The sequence below is a fragment of the Pongo abelii genome, chromosome 9 (assembly GCF_028885655.2).
Source record: "Pongo abelii isolate AG06213 chromosome 9, NHGRI_mPonAbe1-v2.0_pri, whole genome shotgun sequence".
Taxonomy (NCBI): domain Eukaryota; kingdom Metazoa; phylum Chordata; class Mammalia; order Primates; family Hominidae; genus Pongo; species Pongo abelii.
The window spans coordinates 23,796,890-23,815,629 of NC_071994.2; the positions used below are offsets into that span (position 1 = coordinate 23,796,890).

Genomic DNA, 18,740 nt, shown 5'->3' on the forward strand with positions numbered 1-18,740 from the left:
ATCCTTTCCTCATGCTGCTTTCTCAAATCTATTTAAGATACAGTTGAAATCCTAGCCTGCAAAAATGTCTGTCAACTTGTTTGCCACCTCTGAATTCTGTAGCAGTAATATGACAATACTATGCTGCTTTGTGATATTATTTATAAACTTTGAACAGCCAAACTCTTGAGTCGTTCTTGCAAAAGTTCTTAGTTCTAATCTGGTGAGGCAGAACACTCAAACAGTAAGTCAGGCAAAGCAAATTTTTTACAAATAGGCAGCAAAGATACACAGAAATGGAGGATCCATGGTTAGCTGATCCCATGGCTCAGGAAAGCTGCTTAGGGCAGATGGAGCCTCATCTGCACATACCCCATGTTGCAGCACAGATGAGGGACTCCAAAAACACTTTGGGTTTTGTACCCTGGGTATAACTGAGATTGCTGAGTACAAGTGTTGCAGAACATCCTGTTTTAGGAAAAATGAGGACGCAGCCCAGGTTGTTCTGGAAGCTTCCTCCTTATCTCAGGATGTTGCATTCTCAGTACATTCTGCCTGAAAATTGCAAGCAAGAGGGGGAAGAGCTGGCATGGCCAAGGCCATACAGGGACCTGTCATCTTGCAATTCTTTAATTACCTACACTAGCAACTGAGGACATGAAGCATTTCCTATACTAACATTTTTATCTTCCTTGGAGCTTCTGTGCAAAATAGTTTGTTGACTCAGTTTTTTAGCTCCCCCAAATGTAGCATTCCCATTTTGTGTGAATAAAACAAAAATCTTAACCTAAATAAAATTGTTCCTAATTTTCCACATCTAGATCACTTGTCACCGTTCTTTTATTCTGTTGTTCTAAGATCTGATGTTTCTTTTTTCATTATACTTTTCCTCTTAGATGAAACTTATAGAAATACAGGATGGCAGTTGACAAAATTGCTGATATCTCAAATTGTGATTTCTTAGTTCAACGAATGATAGGCAACTCCCTAACTGCATATAATTTAGTCTTTGAACATATTTTAGCAAATAGGTCTTTTATTTACTATTACTATAAATCATAGAATTCTTGAAGTTATGAATTAGAATTCATTCTGTTGATAGAATGATCTTTCTGGATTAATATCCTCCCTTGGGCCACCTTACCTGAAAATTGCAAAGGATTTACATACTGCCTATTCCTTAGACAAAATATTTAAGATATAAATACCCCTAGGGAGGAGGGTAACACTCTGGCTTACATTCTGTTATCTTTTGCTTTGTAATAAAACCAACATAAGTCTTAGAGGTTTAAATTTTAAGCCTTAAAAGATGATTTATTATTTTTCAGTTTGTCGGACTCAGCTGGGTGGTTCTTCTGCTACTCCTGGTGTTGGCTGGGGTCACTCTTAAGGCTGCATTCAGCTAGGAGCTCAGCTGAGGCTGAAATGTTCCAAACTGGCTCCAAGATGTCTGGTGCTTTAGTTGGAGTGGTTGAAATGGCTGGGGGTAGCTGGGCCTCTCTTAGACAAGGTAGTTACATAGACTTCTTACAGGGTGGCTCAGGGTGCTGAAAGAATAAAAGGAAGCTGCCAGGCTTTCAGAGGGTCAGGCCCCAGAAGTGGTAAAGCATCACTTCTGCATTCTCCTGGTTAAGGAAAATAACAAGCTTAGCCCAAATTCAAGTGTGGATGGACACAGATTCATCTTGATAGGAGAAACAGCATGTTTGAGTAGGAATGGAAGGAATTATTGGCATCCTACTATATATAATCTTTTTTTTTTTTTTTTTGAGACGGAGTCTCGCCTTTTGGCAGGCTGGAGTGCAGTGGCACAATCTCGGCTCACTGCAACCTCCGCTTCCCAGATTCAAGCAATTCTCCTAACTCAGCCTCCCTAGTAGCTGGGACTACAAATGCATGCCACCACACCTGGCTAAATTTTGTATTTTTAGTAGAGACGGGGTTTCACCATGTTGGTCAGGATGGTCTCGATCTCTTGACCTTGTGATCCGCCTGCCTCGGCCTCCCAAAGTGCTGGGACTACAGGGGGTGAGCCACTGCGCCCGGCCATAATTAAGTCTTTAAGAGTAATTTTGAATTGGTCGGAAGCAGGGTGGAGGGGAACAGGTTGGAAAGGAGCCTGGTTATAGCAAGAAGGGCTTTACCTGTGTAACTCTTCAACATCAATATGCACGGTGAGTGAAGAGGATTTTTAAAAGGGAGGCAGAGGATACCTAATATAGTAATTTCATTTAGAAATCTTTGGCAAATAGATCAGGCAGTCTGAAGTATGAGGGCTACCATGGACGAGACCAAGGATTCAAACTCACAGTGACACCAGGGCTGCTCTGAGGATAGCAAGATAGTCATCTTAGGTTTTTATTGGTATGTTAGATTTCATATTAGTTTAAGCTTTAGTTTCAATCACGCTGATTACAATGATCTCTCTCCTGCTGTTTTTTACCCACCTACTGAGGAAGCACATAATAGGTAGTCCTGTAACCAACTTGAGAGGAAAGGTGTCCCAAGGAGGGTCAAATTTACTCAGACCTGAATCAGCCAGATAAATGGGCAGAATCAAGGAACCATGATTTTCCAGAGGAAAAATTCCTAATGTCAGAAAGAGTATGGTGTTAACTTTCAGTTACTGAAAGCAGTTCACTACTGTAGTAGAGGATGAACTTAGGACTTCTGAGGTCAAGGTTAGGAATCTAAGAACTCTGAGATAGCCCATTCTCTAACACAGTTTGGCACATTCTTAAAAGCTAAGTGTCCTGCACATTTTGTTGCCTCGATCTCAAATGCTTTTCCTTGAGGTCTTCACGAGGCTGGCTTGGTATCATTATCCAGGTCTCAGCTCCAATTAATCACTCAGAGGCTTTTTTCTGACTATTTTATCTATACTAGCTGAAGCACATTAGAATGCTTCAGTACCCTTATAGCACTTACTACTCTGGTACAGGCTTAAGTTTCTCAGGATCTGCATAAGAGAATGTAAACTCCAGGAGTTTGCCTGTTTTGTTCACCACTATATCCCCTAGGCTTAAAACAGTGCCTTCAACTTATTATGAGTTGAAAGCTTACCATGTACAAAACACTGTTCTGGCTGCTTAGGATTATGAATGAACAACATGCAAAAATCTTTACTTTTGGGGCATTTTAGCCACATTATATTCTAGCAGTAGGGGATAGAGTGAACATACAAGTTGATAAAACTGGAGAGCATATAGTAGGGTAAGTGGGTCTGGAGTATTGGTGGGGTGGAAAGGGGCATTGTAGTATTAGATAGGATTGAGAAGGTTAGCTTTGAGGATTTGAAAAAGGAGTTAGATGTGTGGATATAAGGAATACTGACTAGAGGAGGTAGCTAGCTAGTGCAAGGGCTGTAAGGCAGGAGGATGTCTTTGGCCTGCATGAGGCTAACTGGCTGCGGCAGAGTGATCAAGGGGAAGAATAGCAGCTGAGGTCAGAATTAAAAGCCATGGTAATGTTTTTGATTACTATTCTGAAACGGGGAGCCAGTGAACAATTTCTGGCAGAAAAGTAGATGTCTCTTTGCTGCTGTGTTTCAAGCAGATTGTAGAGAGTTAGGTGTGACAGCAGGGAGATCAATTAGGAGGTTATTACGAAACTCTAGGCAAGAAATAATGGGGAAATAAATTTGGCATTCCTTAGCATATAGATAGTATTTAAAGCTATAAGCCTGGAAGGCCGGGAATGGTGGCTCATGCCTGTAATCCCAACACTTTGGGAGGCTGAGGCTGGTGGATCACCTGAGGTCTGGAGTTCGAGACCAGCCTCGCCAACATGGTGAAGCCCCGTCTCTACTAAAAATACAAAAAATTAGCTGGGCGTGGTGGCGGACACTTATAATTCCAGCTACTCGGGAGGCTGAGGCAGGAGAATTGCTTGAACCTGGGAGGCAGAGGTTGCGGTGAGCCAAGATCACGCCATTGCACTCCAGCCTGGGCAACAAGAGCGAAACTCTGTCTCAAAAAAAAAAAAAGAAAGCTATAGGCCTAGATGTGATCACCAAGGGAATTTAGTTATCTTAACCTGATCCACTTAAACCCCAGCTTTTAAACACTCACAACCAACCTTAGTGCTACTTCAGGAATACTTTCATAAAGCCTGGCAGTTAAATTACTAAGTTCCAACTTGCTTTGCACATTATCTGAAGATAGAAATGATTTATTTAATGATGATTTGGCAATTATCTGATGTTTTGCTTTGATTAAAAAAACCAAATCCTTTTTTTCAGAAGATTAGCTCCTAAAAATAAATTCAAATCAGAATTTTTAAGGATCAAAATTAAAGATGATTTACAAAATTATATCAACACTGAACTCCTTATGGGCTGGGGGCAGTGGCTCACACCTATAATCCCAGCACTTTGGGAGGCCAAGGCGGGTGGATCACGTGGTCAGGAGATTGAGACCATCCTGGCTAACACAGTGAAATCCTGTCTCTACTAAAAATACAAAAAATTAGCTGGGCATGGTGGTGGGTGCCTGTAGTCCCAGCTACTCAGGAGACTGAGGCAGGAGAATGGCATGAACCCGGGAGGCGGAGCTTGCAGTGAGCCGAGATTGTGCCACTACACTTCAGCCTGGGAGACACAGCGAAGACTCTGTCTCAAAAAAAAAAAAAAAAAAAAAGACTGAACTCCTTGAAGGCGGAGAGCAGTTCTTGTCCATCTTCATATTTTCAGCCTATTGGCACAGTAGAAGCAATCAATAAATGTTAATAACTATCCAAGAATCTGAAGTTACCATAATTATAACACATCAAGACACAAAACAAAATTACAAAAGGAAATTTATTTCAAAAGCATAAGGGGACATTTACATTTAAACAAGATGATAAACAGGTGTCTTGCAAAAGAAAAAAATACATGGCATTAAGTTTTTCATTCAAATTCGGAAGCAAAAATAACCTAAGTTGTGCACTATTGCCTTAGGAAAGGGAAGGGGAAGGGTGAGGGATAAGAGAACAGTCAACTCAGTATCAAACTTGAGAAAGTAAAGTCACTTCTACTCAGTTTTGAGTTTACAAATATGCTTATAAAGAGAAAAAGTGGTAAAATTATATTTAATGTTCAAATTTATTTAGCTGTAGTCTCAATATAATTTCTGTACTTGAAATGGCTTTGGGCCACTGGCTGATCTATCTCTGAGGTCCAGATTAGCTGGTCAGTTTTCAAATGGCAATTTTATATTCCTTTGTTCAGATTCCAAGGGAGTTTAGGTTCAGCTCATGGTCTCTTGGAATGTTTATAGATTATTGCGACCACTCCATAGCCAAGCTGACCAACTTTTGCTCACTTGTATCATTCTAGCCTTTCAGAACTATTTTCCCCATACACATGTGCAGTAATTCTAATAAAGGAGTTTTGCTTCTTCTGCAGTGTAGAGGTAATGGTAATGAAGACACCTGCATTGGAATCACAAACTATTCCTCAAAAAAATACATCAGACTACTAGAAATGTCATTCAGGCAGTTGATTTGAATAGCAAACTTGGGGAGGGAAGATTAACTGTGAAACAAAAATATACGAAACATTCAAATGCAGAACAAAGGGTCTATGCTACTAAAAATGCCCATGACATTAAACACTCCACAAACCCCCCATCTGTTGTTTTAACCTAAAAATTCTATTGGCTAACTTATACAATAATTTTGATTAATAACCTGAGAAGTTAAAATCTTGAAAGTGGCAAAAGCAAACCGAGAGAGCATCCCTTATTTATTGGTACCATGTTATCAAGTCACTTTTTCTGGGTAGCCCTGGTTATTAAATCTCCAAATTCTAAATTATACCATCTCTTCCTGTAGCCTATATGTACATCAGATTCAGTATTTTGGTTGTTATTTCACCAATAGCAATTCCAATTTATCTTTGAAAATGCAGCCTTTATTCTTAGTTTTAAATAACAATAATCATGTAAGTGCAACTGACTTAGAATGCCTTGCTACTGGAAGTAAAAACCTAAATAACAAGTTAATAACGGATTCAGCCTCAAAAGGATAATCACCGTGTCAGACTACCCGTTCCTGGAATTTAAAAAGTGATTTATGTTGTGTAGTCAAGTTTCACTGCATGCATATATATATATATACACACACACACACACATATATGCTTATGTATGTATGTATATTATACATACACATTTCTATTCAAATAGTAAGATTCCATATTCAAAAGTTTGTATCACAATATATGGAAAAGAATTAAGTAAGCGGTGCAAAGCAACTTACTTTCTCCTAAAAATGTAATGTCATTCCTATATTTTAAGAAAGCTATGTAAGTATTTTGCTTTTATGACACTAGGTAGGAATGCTGCACCACTGCCCAGCAGCTTTATTAAACAATTAAAACAAAATGTTAAGATTGACCATTACTCTTCTCCATATATTCGGCAAAAAACTACGAGGGAAGAGGAAAATCAGTAACCTTTCAAAACTGATGATCTTTATCAGCAGAACTAGACTGAATTTCATTACATTTTAGAATGAACAACTCTCAACAACAAATTATCAAGATGTTTAAAAGAGTCACAATCTGAAGTCTGGATAATGATACTGCAAAAACAAGTCAAGATTGCAGACAAAGCATCCAAAAATATCACTGTGGTTTTACCTTGGACACAACCATGGTCTGTTACAAAAGTAGGTCATACATACAAAGGTATAAAGAACATTAAGTTTTTAGCTGAAGGCAGCAGTCTGTTTAAAGGGACATCCCCGGCAATCCAATGAGTAGTAGAATTTAAGTATATTAAGCTCATGACAACGCTGAAGAATGCTGATGTCTTATTCAGTAGAGTCTTCCCCGACTACGATTTCCTCGTGTGCCCCAACCTCGGCCACCTCTACTTCCCCTGAAGGCTCCTCTCTGCTCTACGAAAAAGCGAACAAGGGTTTAGGTCTTGCTTAGGATTTCATGGTGCAGCAAACGCAGAAGAAATGTAGCTCATAACTCTGAATACAGCAGTAGGCCCTATAAGAACGGAACTAATATTCTGCTATTCAATCTACAAATTTAGCCTGTACATAAAACAAGAACAACATATATACTGAAGCACGTAAGGCAAGGTACCAACTACATTCATGGTAGTTGCTTAATTAAATGTATCCCAGTAACAAAGTTGTTTCAAGGTGATGTTACGATAACTACACTTTTTTTGGAGGGTCTTGCTGTGTTGCTCAGGCTGGAGTGCAGTGGTGCGTTCACAGTTCACCATAACATTGAACTTCTGGACTAGAGTGATCTTTCTGCCTCAGACTCCCCAGTAGCTAGGGCTACAGATGCACACCACCATGTTTGGCTATTGTTTTTTTTTTTGTAGAGACAGGTCCTCATTTTGTTGCCAGGCTGATCTCAAACTGCGGGCCTCAAGGGATCGTTCTGCCTCAGTGCTGGGACTACAGGTGTGAGCCACTGTGCCCAGCCCATACACTTTTTAAAAAACTTAATTCTTCAAATTCACAAATAATAATTCTACATATTCGTGGGGTAGAATGCTTTGATACAAAGAATGTAGAGTTATCAGCTCAGGGTAACAAGCATATCCATCATCTCAAACACCTATAATTTCTTTGTGTTGGGGACATTCAATATTCTCCAATTTTAAAGTATATATTAACTATAGTCATGCTATAGTGGTACAGAACACTAGGGCTTATTCCTATGTTATTCTGCATTCTCCCACAAATCTCTCCCTATCCCTTCCTTCCCCCTATCTTCTCAGCCTCTAGTATGTGCTGTCCTACTTTTTACTTCTATAGGATTAACTTTTTAAAACTTCCACATGAGAGAGAACATGCATTGTTTAGTTTTCCATTGCTGGCTTATTTCACGTACTATAAAGTCCTCCTGTTCCTTCCATGTTGCTGCAAATGAAAGGACATTCTTTTTTTATGGCTGAATAGTATCCCATTGTGTATAATACCACATCTTGTTTATCCATTCATCTGTTGATGCACCTGTTGATTCTGGGTTGATTCCATGTCTTGGCTAATGAATAGTGCTACAATAAACATGGGGGTGCCAATGTCTGACTTTTAATCATATGTAAATGAGATAAAATCTTTTCAATGAACTTCCAAACTTCCTCATTGTGGTTTTGATGTGCATTACCCTGATGCTTAGTGTTTAGAATTTTTTTCATACATTTATTGGCCATTTGTACGTCTTCTTTTGAGAAATGTCTGTTCAGATGATTTGCCCATTTTTAATCTAGATTTGTTTTGCTATTAAGATGTTTGAATATCTTCTATATTCTGAATATTAATCCTCTGTTGGATGAGTAGTTTACAAATATTTTCTCCCATTCTGTAAGTTGTCTTTTCACTGTTGATGGTTTCCTCTGCTGCACAGAAGCTTTTTAATTTGATATGATCCCATTGGTTTATGTTTTTGTTGACTGTGCTTTTAGGTCTTAGTCATAAAATCTTTTCCCAGACCAATGTCCTGAAGTGCTTCTTCTGTTTTCTCTTATGGTAGTTTTATTGTTTTAGGTCTTACATTTAGGTCTTTGATCCATTTTGAGTTGATTTTTGTACAAGGTGGGAGGTGGGGATCTAGTTTCATTCTTCTGCATATGGATACCCAGTTTTCTCAGCACCATTTATTGAAGAGACTGTCCCTTTTTTTTGTCCCTCCAATGAGTATTCTTGCCACCTTTGTAAAAAATCAGTTGGCTGTAGATACGTGGATTAATTTCTGGTTCTCTGTTCTGTTCCATTGGTCTCCATCTATTTTTATGCCAGTATCATGCTGTTTTGGTTACTACATCTTTGATTTATATTGTGAGATCTGGTAGTGTTCTAACTCCAGCTTTGTTCTTTTTGCTCAGGATTGCTTTGGCTATTTGGGGTCTTGTGTTTCCATATAAATTTTAATATTTTTTTTTGCTGGCAATTTCTGTGAAGAATGTCATTGTTATTTTGATAGAAGTTGTACTGAATCTGGAGATCACTTTGGGTAGCACGGTCATTTAAAATATATTAATTCCTCTAATCCATGAGTATGGAGTGTCTTTCAATTTGTTTGTGTCTCCTTCAATTTCTTTCATCAGCGTTTTGTAGTTTTCCTTGTATAGAAATATTTTACCTTCTTGGTTACTTTATTCCTAGATTTTTTTCATAGCTATTATAAATGCGATTGCCTTGATTTCTTTTTCAGCTATTTCACTGTTCATGCATAGAAATGCTACTGATTTTTGTATACTAATTTTGTATCTTCTAACTTTTCTAAATTTATCAGTTCTATGAGTTTTTTGGTAGAGTCTTTATATATATATATAAAACATCATGTCATCTGCATAGAGAACAATTTGACTTCTCCTTTCTAGTTTGGATGCCCTTTATTTCTTTCTCTTGTCTACCTGCTCTGGCTATGACTTCCATAACAACTTCTTATTTATTTATTTATTGTCTATCATTACTAAAGGTAACTCATATAACTATGAGAAATATCTTAAATTATCAATAATCAATTTCGAAAATCAGGTAGACTACAAAACGTCCCTTTGAATGCAATAAATACACAATTTTTGTTTTGATCACAGTATTTCACGCAACTAGACTCACACAAACGTAGATCTAAATGCTGAGTTTTTTTCACTGCTTTATCAGCTACATACGCTTCTCAGAGTACTGCCAAAAAGCTGCTATGTGTGTATGTGCGTCTGAGTGTGTTTCAGCTACCGATATAAACTAAGCATATCTTTTGCTGAAAAATCAAGTCACTTGTGATGTACAGAACAAGAGTCTCTGATCCATTGGTCAGTCACTTTTATAGCCACAGAGAAATAGTCCTCAAAGGTGTCGTCCCGTGAAGAAAACTGATCGAAGTTATCAGCAAGGCTCGACTTTTAATCACATGTAAATGTGATCAAATCTCTTCATTAACTTCTAAACTTCCTCATTATAGCAATCTTGTTAGCAACAATAGAGAGAGCTTGGTTTTGCTGTTTTTGATCCACAATCTTGGAGGCTTGAAAAATACCTTTTCAGTCAATTTTGCAATCAATTTTTTTGCCATTATGTCTTACTAGGGTGATGTCTTGATGTCTTTTTTGACCCCCCTTTCTGCAGAAAGAAAAGTAATTCAATTCTGAGACAGGAAACTCACTGGACCTTTCCACAGTTTGGCTAATATTTATCTGTATAATAGAATGGGTCTGATTCAAAGTCACCTTCTTATGCCATGACACATTTTTACAAGTTGATTAGTATGCAAACCATTTGAAAATGAAATCATTGTGTTTATTATCCTAGTGAACACATTCAGAAAATCAGAGGTGGTTTCTCTGAGGGCAAAATGCTCCCAGAGACAGATGCAGTAATTATGGGAGCATTAAGGTAGTCCAGTAGCCTTTTGTGGGCCATGACTTCTGCATTTTTGACTGTTTAGACTTAGAGCCATCTATGCAGATGCCTGCACATTTCACCCTACCATACTCATTATTCACACCAACACACTTAACACTGTCATAGATACCATTATTAGCTTTAAGCTAAAGGACTATTACAATCCAGTCTTTCAATTTTAATATGAATTCGGGTTACATTCTATTCAGCTGTACCTAATGAGGAAATTAAATACACTGTATGAAGGTACCATTTGACGTAGTTATCTTTTCTATATTGGCTAATGCTCTTTTTTTTTTTTTTTTTTTACCTCCAATTGATACAGCCATTTCTATAGTACAGAGATTCACCAAATTTTCTTCTTTTTGAAGAGCTTCATCCTAAAAAAAATTCTGCATTTTCATGATCTTTTCAACAGTTTCAAGCTTACTTTTTTTTAAATTCACTGCTCCCAGTTTAAATTAAACTTTAAGGATTATTTTTATATTCCAAAAAGTAAAGAACACAAGTCACAAAATGTAGAACATTTAGTACTTTTAGGTTACTGGGAGAACTTTGTGCACTGGAAGGAAAACTAAATATGGGTATGTTTATGAATGCACTGGGAAGTTGAACTAATTTGTGACAACCAACACCATGTTTGTAAAGCAAAAAACAGAGACATTGGTTAGTAAAGCAATAAACTTGGATACTGAGAACTGCTTTCATTTCAATAGGTGAAATAAAGTCAAGCAAATGCTTCAAATTTTGTTGTGAGGATATCTATGACCTGATCACATTAAATTCTCAAATGTAAAATAATTGCAGAAATTCACTGTTCTTTCTAATAAGAAGAATCAGATTTTAGTTTGCTTTTGCATGTTTGCTTTGCCCTTCTGATATTTTGAAGACTGGGAATAACTGAAGTTGTGACTCATGGATTTTTGTCTTGAGTAAAACTTTGCTTTTGTTTTTCACGTTGACAGTTTTTTTGTTTCTTTTTAAAAAAACATTGTATACAATCTAGTGTTAGATTTTTCACATTCTTTTCCCACATGCATTATATCACCTGATTCTCACTATTGAGCAGGCAATGAGTTTCACACAATAGAATCCTCATGTAAAATCAAATTGACTTGCCCAATAAAAAAGGAGTACAATTCTTGTATTGCCATAGCTATTGATTACTTTCATTAAAGCCATTCTCCCAGTATCTAACTGTTGATTTTAAGAACGGTACTGTTAGACACATTAAATCATACAAGTGACAGAGAACAACATGTGATTCAACCAAGTAACGGAGAATCCTTTCCCCTTACAAAATACTGTCACAAATATTGTTATTAGAAGGCTGTAAGAGCTGTTACCTCATTTTTCAGATAAGAGGCAAGGAGATGCACATTTACATACTGTTATGTAAGTAAGAGAGTTCAGTGATCATCCTTAAAGTAAAGTTGTCTCAGAGTCTGGAGGGGAAGGGTTCATTTCAGTCTAAAATTGACTTTCTATATAATCTGTTTGTTCAGACATTAGAAGAATTCAACTGTTATAGAAGTAATTTAATGTTACAATTATCTCACCTTGGAAACAAAATTACAGATATTATATGGTTCAGAATCTACTTTTTTTTATTTTAAGAGACAGGGTCTTGCTTGGTCACCCAGCTGGAGTGCAGTGGCACTATCATAGCTTACAGTAGCATTGGCCTCCTGGGATTCAGTGATCTTCCTGCCTCTTGCCTCCTGAGTAGCTGGGACTATAAGTGCGTGCCACCATACCCAGCTAATTTTTAAATTTTTTTTGTAGAAATGAGGTCTTGCTTTGTTCCCCAGGCTGGCCTCGGACTCTTGGGCTCAAGTGATCCTCCCACCTTGGCCTCCCAAAGTGTTGGGTTTACAGGTGTGAGCTACCACGCCTGCCTAAACTTTGTCTTTTTTTTTTTTTGAGACGGAGTCTTGCTCTGTCGCCCAGGCTGGAGTGCAGTGGTGCGATTTCTGCTCACTGCAGGCTCCACCTCCCGGGTTCACGCCATTCTCCTGCCTCAGCCTCCTGAGTAGCTGGGACTACAGGCGCCTGCCACCACACCCGGCTAATTTTTTGTATTTTTAGTAGAGACGGGGTTTCACCCTGTTAGCCAGGATGATCTCGATCTCCTGACCTCATGATCTGCCTGCCTCGGCCTCCCAAAGTGCTGGGATTACAGGCTTGAGCCACCGCGTCCAGTCTAAACTTTGTCTTCTTAAGCAAGGTAAGGAATTGACCTGATATTTCTCTCCATTCTTTTAAAAAAAAGATCCATGAGGAAATAAGCCAATGAGAGATAAACTTTACTTTTGATTCAACAGCTGTGGGAGAGGATGGACCGGTATGAAGCTCTCCTGGCTCTAATGGCTAAAGGGGAATAGGAAGCACTGACAGGAGGATTGCATTCTGGGCAGAGGGAGAGACTGCAATGGAACACATCTTCCTTGCTAGATGATGCCTGAACATCTGACTCCACTTCTGTGACTTCTTTTTAACTAGCTACAGAAGATGGGAGTATAGGCAGCAGGTTGACAACGTCGAAGAAAGAGCATTTATACTATCTCTCAGAAGCTATACCCATCCCTGAGGGAGAATGCACAGAATGCCTTGCCTTGAAGCTGCAACTGGGAAAGCATGGAAAGAATGGTTCTGTCAACTTATTTTGTTTCTGTTGGTTCCTCTGAATACAAGAGGCATATTTTTCTTTAAGTGCTTACTGTTTAATGTTGCATGCTCAATACAGTCAGCCCAGAAGGGTGAATGAGAGAGGAATGGGATAAATCATTTCCTCAACAGCCCTGGTTCTCCAAGCTAATTCAGAAAAGTCATTGGATAGAACCATGACACTGTATATAATTACTAATTAAAATAAAGTATAACACAACTTCTGCCTAATCTCTCATATTCCTTGTACCCAAACGGAAACGCTCACCATAATTAAAGTTGCCCAAATTGCTGCTATATTTCCCACTGGGAGGGTTATAAATCTGCCTGGCATCTCTTTTTGGTCCTGCTGAAGATTTCTTGGGTGGTGAACCTGAAGTTGTATCTTCACTGGCTCTCTTTTGCCTGTAACAATAGGAAGAACAGCAATTTAAAAACATTCTATTATGCCAAAAGCTATCAATACATTTATAATTTAGCATATCGGTTAGGAAAGACATCCTAAAGAGGATAATCTCATCAGAAAAAAGGAATTAACATTTGATGTCATCAAATTAACCATAGTTTGGTTATGCAGACAATGTCAGAAGGCATTTACAAGGCTTTAAAATAATCTGAAATATGTAGCTTCACAGACTAACTTGCAAGTGACTCACTTTACAAAACCTGTCAGAAAAAAAATCTAGTTTTGCTACAGGAATACAAGTAAGGCTGAAAGTTCCAGGGTTGCCTCCGACCAGTTTATTTTTACAAATATTGAAATTAGATTTTACATTTTAAGTCATACTTCTAATAGTCATATTTAAACATGCTATTATGAATCATTTAACATTGCACCCTTTTGAACAGTAAATGTAACTCGTATTAAGTTTTGATAACACTCAAATCTCTTTTAAATATATTTCTTACCCAATCTCAACCTTTTGTACAGGTTTCCAGGATAGTGTTACTGTGCTCTTATAAGAAGGAGGAATGTGGAAGAGATCCTGGAGAGACAAAAATCAGGCAAGAATTCTAATGTATTTATTGGTGGCAGGGAGTGGTGGTGAGGGTGGGAAACGAAGACAGATCTTAAAGATTAAATTTAGGAGACAGAGTTTACTGCAACAGAAAATTAAACAGGAACAATTTTGTTTACAAATCACATCTATTACCTCATTAACATAATTTTGTGCACATAACAAACTGTAGTGTAGCTAATTTTTTTCTAAATGTCAGTATACATTTCAGGATAAAATATATCAATATTTATCCACTATAATAAACAAAGTCAGCAAATAAGTTTTGTTTTGGTTTCTTTTTGCATAGATGCAGTCACCATGGTGCTTTAAGGAAAATACAATGGTGCAATCTGACCATTGTAAAAATGGTTTGGTTAAATTGTGGGAACTCCCATTTATAGCCAGCCAATCAGAAGCATGGGTAAAACAACTTGGAGCTTGCAACTGTCATCAGAAGTGGTCTTGTGGGACTGGGCCCTCAACATGTGGAATCTGATGCTACCTCAAGGTAGATAGCATCAGGACTGAATTGGAGGACACCCAGCTAGTATCCACTGCAGAACTATTTACTTACTTGATGTATGGGGAATAACTTCTACCCATCTGGTGCTAGAAGTGCATTGTTAAGAGTATAGCATGAGAAACTGACTTTATTCCTATATTCACAGAGCACTCTACACACAGGTTGCTGACCCTATTCATCTCTCTTTCCCCTATACCTTCCTTTAGATAACTTACAGATTCCTGAAAAGAACATTTTCTCATCTGCATGCAGGTAATAAGCATTTGCTAAGTTTAAAATGTTCTTAGCACATTGTATCTTCAACATAGACTTGTATCAGCGGTTCAAATAAAGTCAAATCTCACACTTTTATATATGAATTTACTATGCAAAATAATTATTTGTATTTAAGATTTGTAATAAATGGCAGTTATTGGAAACATTTCCTCAGGAGATTAGTATAATATTCTTACCTCTTCTGTGTTTAATGCCTTTTCACTTTTCTACTTGGCACTATGATACTCCTTCCTCAACATCTAATCACTGCTGCTTTTTCTCAAATGCTTCCCTCTCTCTTCTGATACAAACTGCAGCTGACCCTTGTACAACTTGAATTTGGACTACATGGTCTCACTTATACGCAGATTCTTTCCAATAAAAGTTACACCTAGTGTGCCTGCCTCTCCTTCCACCTCTTTTGCCTGCTACCCCTGAGACAAGACCAACCCCTCCTCTTTCTCCACCTACTAAATGTGAAGACAACAAGGATGAAGACCTTTGTGATAATCCACTTCCACTTAATAAATATATTTTCTCTTCTTTATAATAAAACATTTTTTTCCTGCAGCTTTATTGTAATATAGTACATAATACATACAAAAAATGTGTTAATTAACTGTTTATGTTACTGGTAAGGCTTCTTGTCCACAGCAGGCTATTAGCAGTTTTTTAAAATGATTTTTTATAAAGCCAAATTTAGCATTGGCGGGGGGGGGCGGTTGTATACCAATTTTGTTGATGCAAATGTTAATAAGTTCTGATAACCCACTACCATTGTACCAGCCAGTGGTTAAGTTTGTTTTGGGGGAGTCAAAAGGTATACATGGGGTCAGTATCCCTAAGCCCTTCATTGTTCAAGGGTCAACTATAATTATTCCGTATCATTTTTACATTAGCTTTAAGGCATACTAGTCCCAATTTTTGTTACTGGCAGGCTACTGCTCTAGGTGTTACAAATACTGTTTCTTTTTCCCATCTGGCACAATACAATTAAGCTGTAATTGTATAACATAATACAAGTGATGGCTACTTTGTGATATTTTTCTGGTTCTCTCAGGTTATTATTTTTGTTTAGGCTAGCAGATACGTGGGAAGGGTAAACAGAATTGAAAAGTAATTATGGGTTAATGGAAAGGTATACCCTAGCCTACAGTACAGAAAGCTCACCATTTATTACATAGTCAAGTTTATAAAAAACAAACACAGAAAAACATTTCATTGTGCTACATACCACATGTCCATTCTTAAGAGTAAGCAAAACAGGGATTTACTGGCCATTCAAAAGAACCCAACAGCTAATTAAGACCACTAGAACTTAAGTTGCTGAAATTTCTGAGAGTGTATCTATCTGTTTCAATGCTTTGAGCCAGAAGAAGTTTGCATGCCTCCCTTTGTCGGAAGTATCTTATGAAAAACTTTTAAATAAATAAATGTGTGATTTTATGGTAACTGCAGAAATGTCACTTCGTATTATAGACTTACCTTGATTAAAACATTGATATTGTTTGTTATTTTCAATGCAACGACTTTAATCTTGTTCTGCAAAGGGAAAGGAAAATTAAGACAAACTGCCAATAACTTCTATGAGACATAATCCATTCTGTCATAGAACTAGAGTAATTACACTTCTCTATCAGAATCACTTCTACAGTCTTTATAGAATTCCTTGGTTTAAATCTATAGATAATGCGTATTCCTATTGCTTGACTCTAAACAAAGATGTAGCAAAGAAAGCAAATAATCTGTGTTCCCTTGACAGGTTAGAATGTAGCTAAAAAATGAGTAAGGTCACATGCACATAGAAATTGTTTTAAAATAAATCAGTTTAAGTTATAGGAACACAATAAAAATCTAAAATATTTCATTAGGACTGGGATGAAGACTGTTAAATTAGGTGAGATAAGGGAAAATGAAAAACTCCCAACACAAGTCTATATAGTTTGGTATGGAACTAGCAGTTTATGAAATGTGAGCCAGTATTCTTACCTCTTCTGTTTTTAAGGCCTCACCCGTTTTACCCTGGAGAGCTAAGCGAAGTTGTCTGATATAAACTTGCAGGCCCCGTGCAAAGTACTGCAGCCTAAATGAAAACGTATTTGTTAATTAGCAATTCATCACTTCAATTTTGTTTTTAAACTCAATCTTATATTATAGCAAAATGATCCTAAGTGCACAAATGGTTACATGACCAATAAATTAAAGAACAGAATTTTAAGTTGCTTGTTTCTGATTAAGAGCTTCATCAAGTATCAAACTTCTGCCTTACCACACAGTAGAGGACAGTAACAGGTAACACATGGCTCAAGCATTTCAAAATTTAAGATGTGAATTTGTTAATGGAACAATTCAATAAGCAGTGTCTTTGTGAAAACTACTTATATTGACTTCTCCAGTGCTGCTTCTCCAGTAACACTAAGATATTAATAACAGCAGCTACAGTTTACTAATCCTACTATTTGCCAGGCACCATGCTAAAAGCTGTACATTCATTGTCTTATTAAATTCCTACAACTCTATGAGGTAGGTACTATTATCACTTAACAACTGAGAAAAATTTGGGGGAGCTAAGAGAGGTTAGGGTACCTGCCCAAGATCATAAAACAAGTAGGAAGAGCTAGAGTCCTTTACCCCCCATGGATTTGTTAAGTCATTTCTTTTTAACTTTTTTTTAGTTTTACTTTTACTGTTTCTTTTTTTAGAGACATGATCTCATCGCCCAGACAGGAGTGCGGAGGCATGACTGCAGCTGACCGTAACCTCAAGCTCCTGGGCTCAAGTGAGCCTCCCATCTCAGTGTTGCAAGTAGCTGGGACTACTGGTGTGTCACCACGCTCCGCTAATTTTTTTAAAGTTATTTTTTATAGAGACAGGATCTTACTATGTTGCCCAGCTGGTCTCAAACTCCTGGCGTCAAGCAACCCTCCTGCCTTGGCCTCCCAAAGTGCTGGGATTACAGACGTGAGCCACCATGCCTGGCTCATTTCTGTCATATGTTTACAAACATGCCCATTTTTTGAACCCTCCAATCTGTACCACTGGGGTAAGGCAGGATGGGGAGCTCTCATAGAACAAAAGCAAAACCCAAGGAACTTCAAGATAGCTCCCACCTTTGCCAAGGATTGAGCCACCTCAATCATATATCACCTGATTTTGAAATCTTTGAGCTTTTCTGCATTCAGTTTGGCTGTTAAGAAATCTGGAAGTTTTCGGCCCAACTGGTGAAAACTGTACAACAAACATTCCACATAACTGAACTGTAGCTTGGGTTCTTCATTACCAGCATTCTCTCCATTTTCTGCTTCTTCTGGAGGGAGGGGCATGTATTCCTAAGAGAGAAAAATATACCGATGTTTGCAATCTGCTCTACATATTCAAATTATAAACAGATATTCAGGGAATTATAGTGCATGTTTTTAAGACATGGAACATTAAAAACTACCAAAACCAGACATTTGGATTTCTTTTTTACTTACTGGATCAATGCTCTAGCCTGTCAATGCTCCATATTAACCTGTTACAGCTGCTGTTACAGCTGCTATTATTAATAATGAAAATTAATGTAGCTATCATTTATTAGGCACTTACAGATAAAGGCACTGATGCTCTGAGAGTTAGGGTAACCTTCCCATGGTAACAAAGTTAATAAACTAAAGAGTCAGAATTCAATCTAGATTTGACATTAAATGCTGATGCTCTTAACAACTATACTATGCTTACTACAAAAAGATTTTCTGAACATCAGTCCATATTGTTTAAGTACTGACTCATTACAAGCAAAGTGCTGCCAATGGCATTCAGTATCAGTGCTATAACAACCCAGTAAGTTACATCTGGACGAGCGCCAGATGTTGATGACTCAATTCATGCTAAGGACCTAATGCTTATCACTGTGTTAGTTATACAAATACATCAAATAAGAAAATCACTCAGTGATGCTGATAATGATTTTATCAG

At 37.6% G+C, this 18,740-nt stretch overlaps 1 protein-coding gene and 1 long non-coding RNA gene across 5 annotated transcripts in view; one reads left to right on the forward strand and one right to left on the reverse strand.

Annotated features, from left to right (window-relative positions):
• Nucleotides 1–1,266: 1,266 nt before the first annotated feature.
• The window catches only part of API5 (apoptosis inhibitor 5), a 33,657-nt gene continuing 16,183 nt past the window's right edge, over nt 1,267–18,740 (reverse strand). Inside the window, exons 9-14 of one of the 4 annotated variants that reach the window (XM_063727943.1) lie at nt 17,931–18,112; nt 16,773–16,866; nt 16,269–16,325; nt 13,914–13,990; nt 13,273–13,409; nt 1,267–1,526 (exon numbers count right to left, since the gene is read on the reverse strand). In XM_063727943.1, coding sequence (XP_063584013.1) covers nt 1,519–1,526; nt 13,273–13,409; nt 13,914–13,990; nt 16,269–16,325; nt 16,773–16,866; nt 17,931–18,112 — 555 coding nt within the window. In that variant the 3' untranslated portion in view covers nt 1,267–1,518. 4 annotated transcript variants of the gene reach the window in all.
• Nucleotides 14,070–18,113, forward strand: LOC129048632 (uncharacterized). The gene is made up of 2 exons (XR_008511138.1): nt 14,070–14,780; nt 17,486–18,113. It is a non-coding gene; the product is annotated as an uncharacterized LOC129048632 (long non-coding RNA).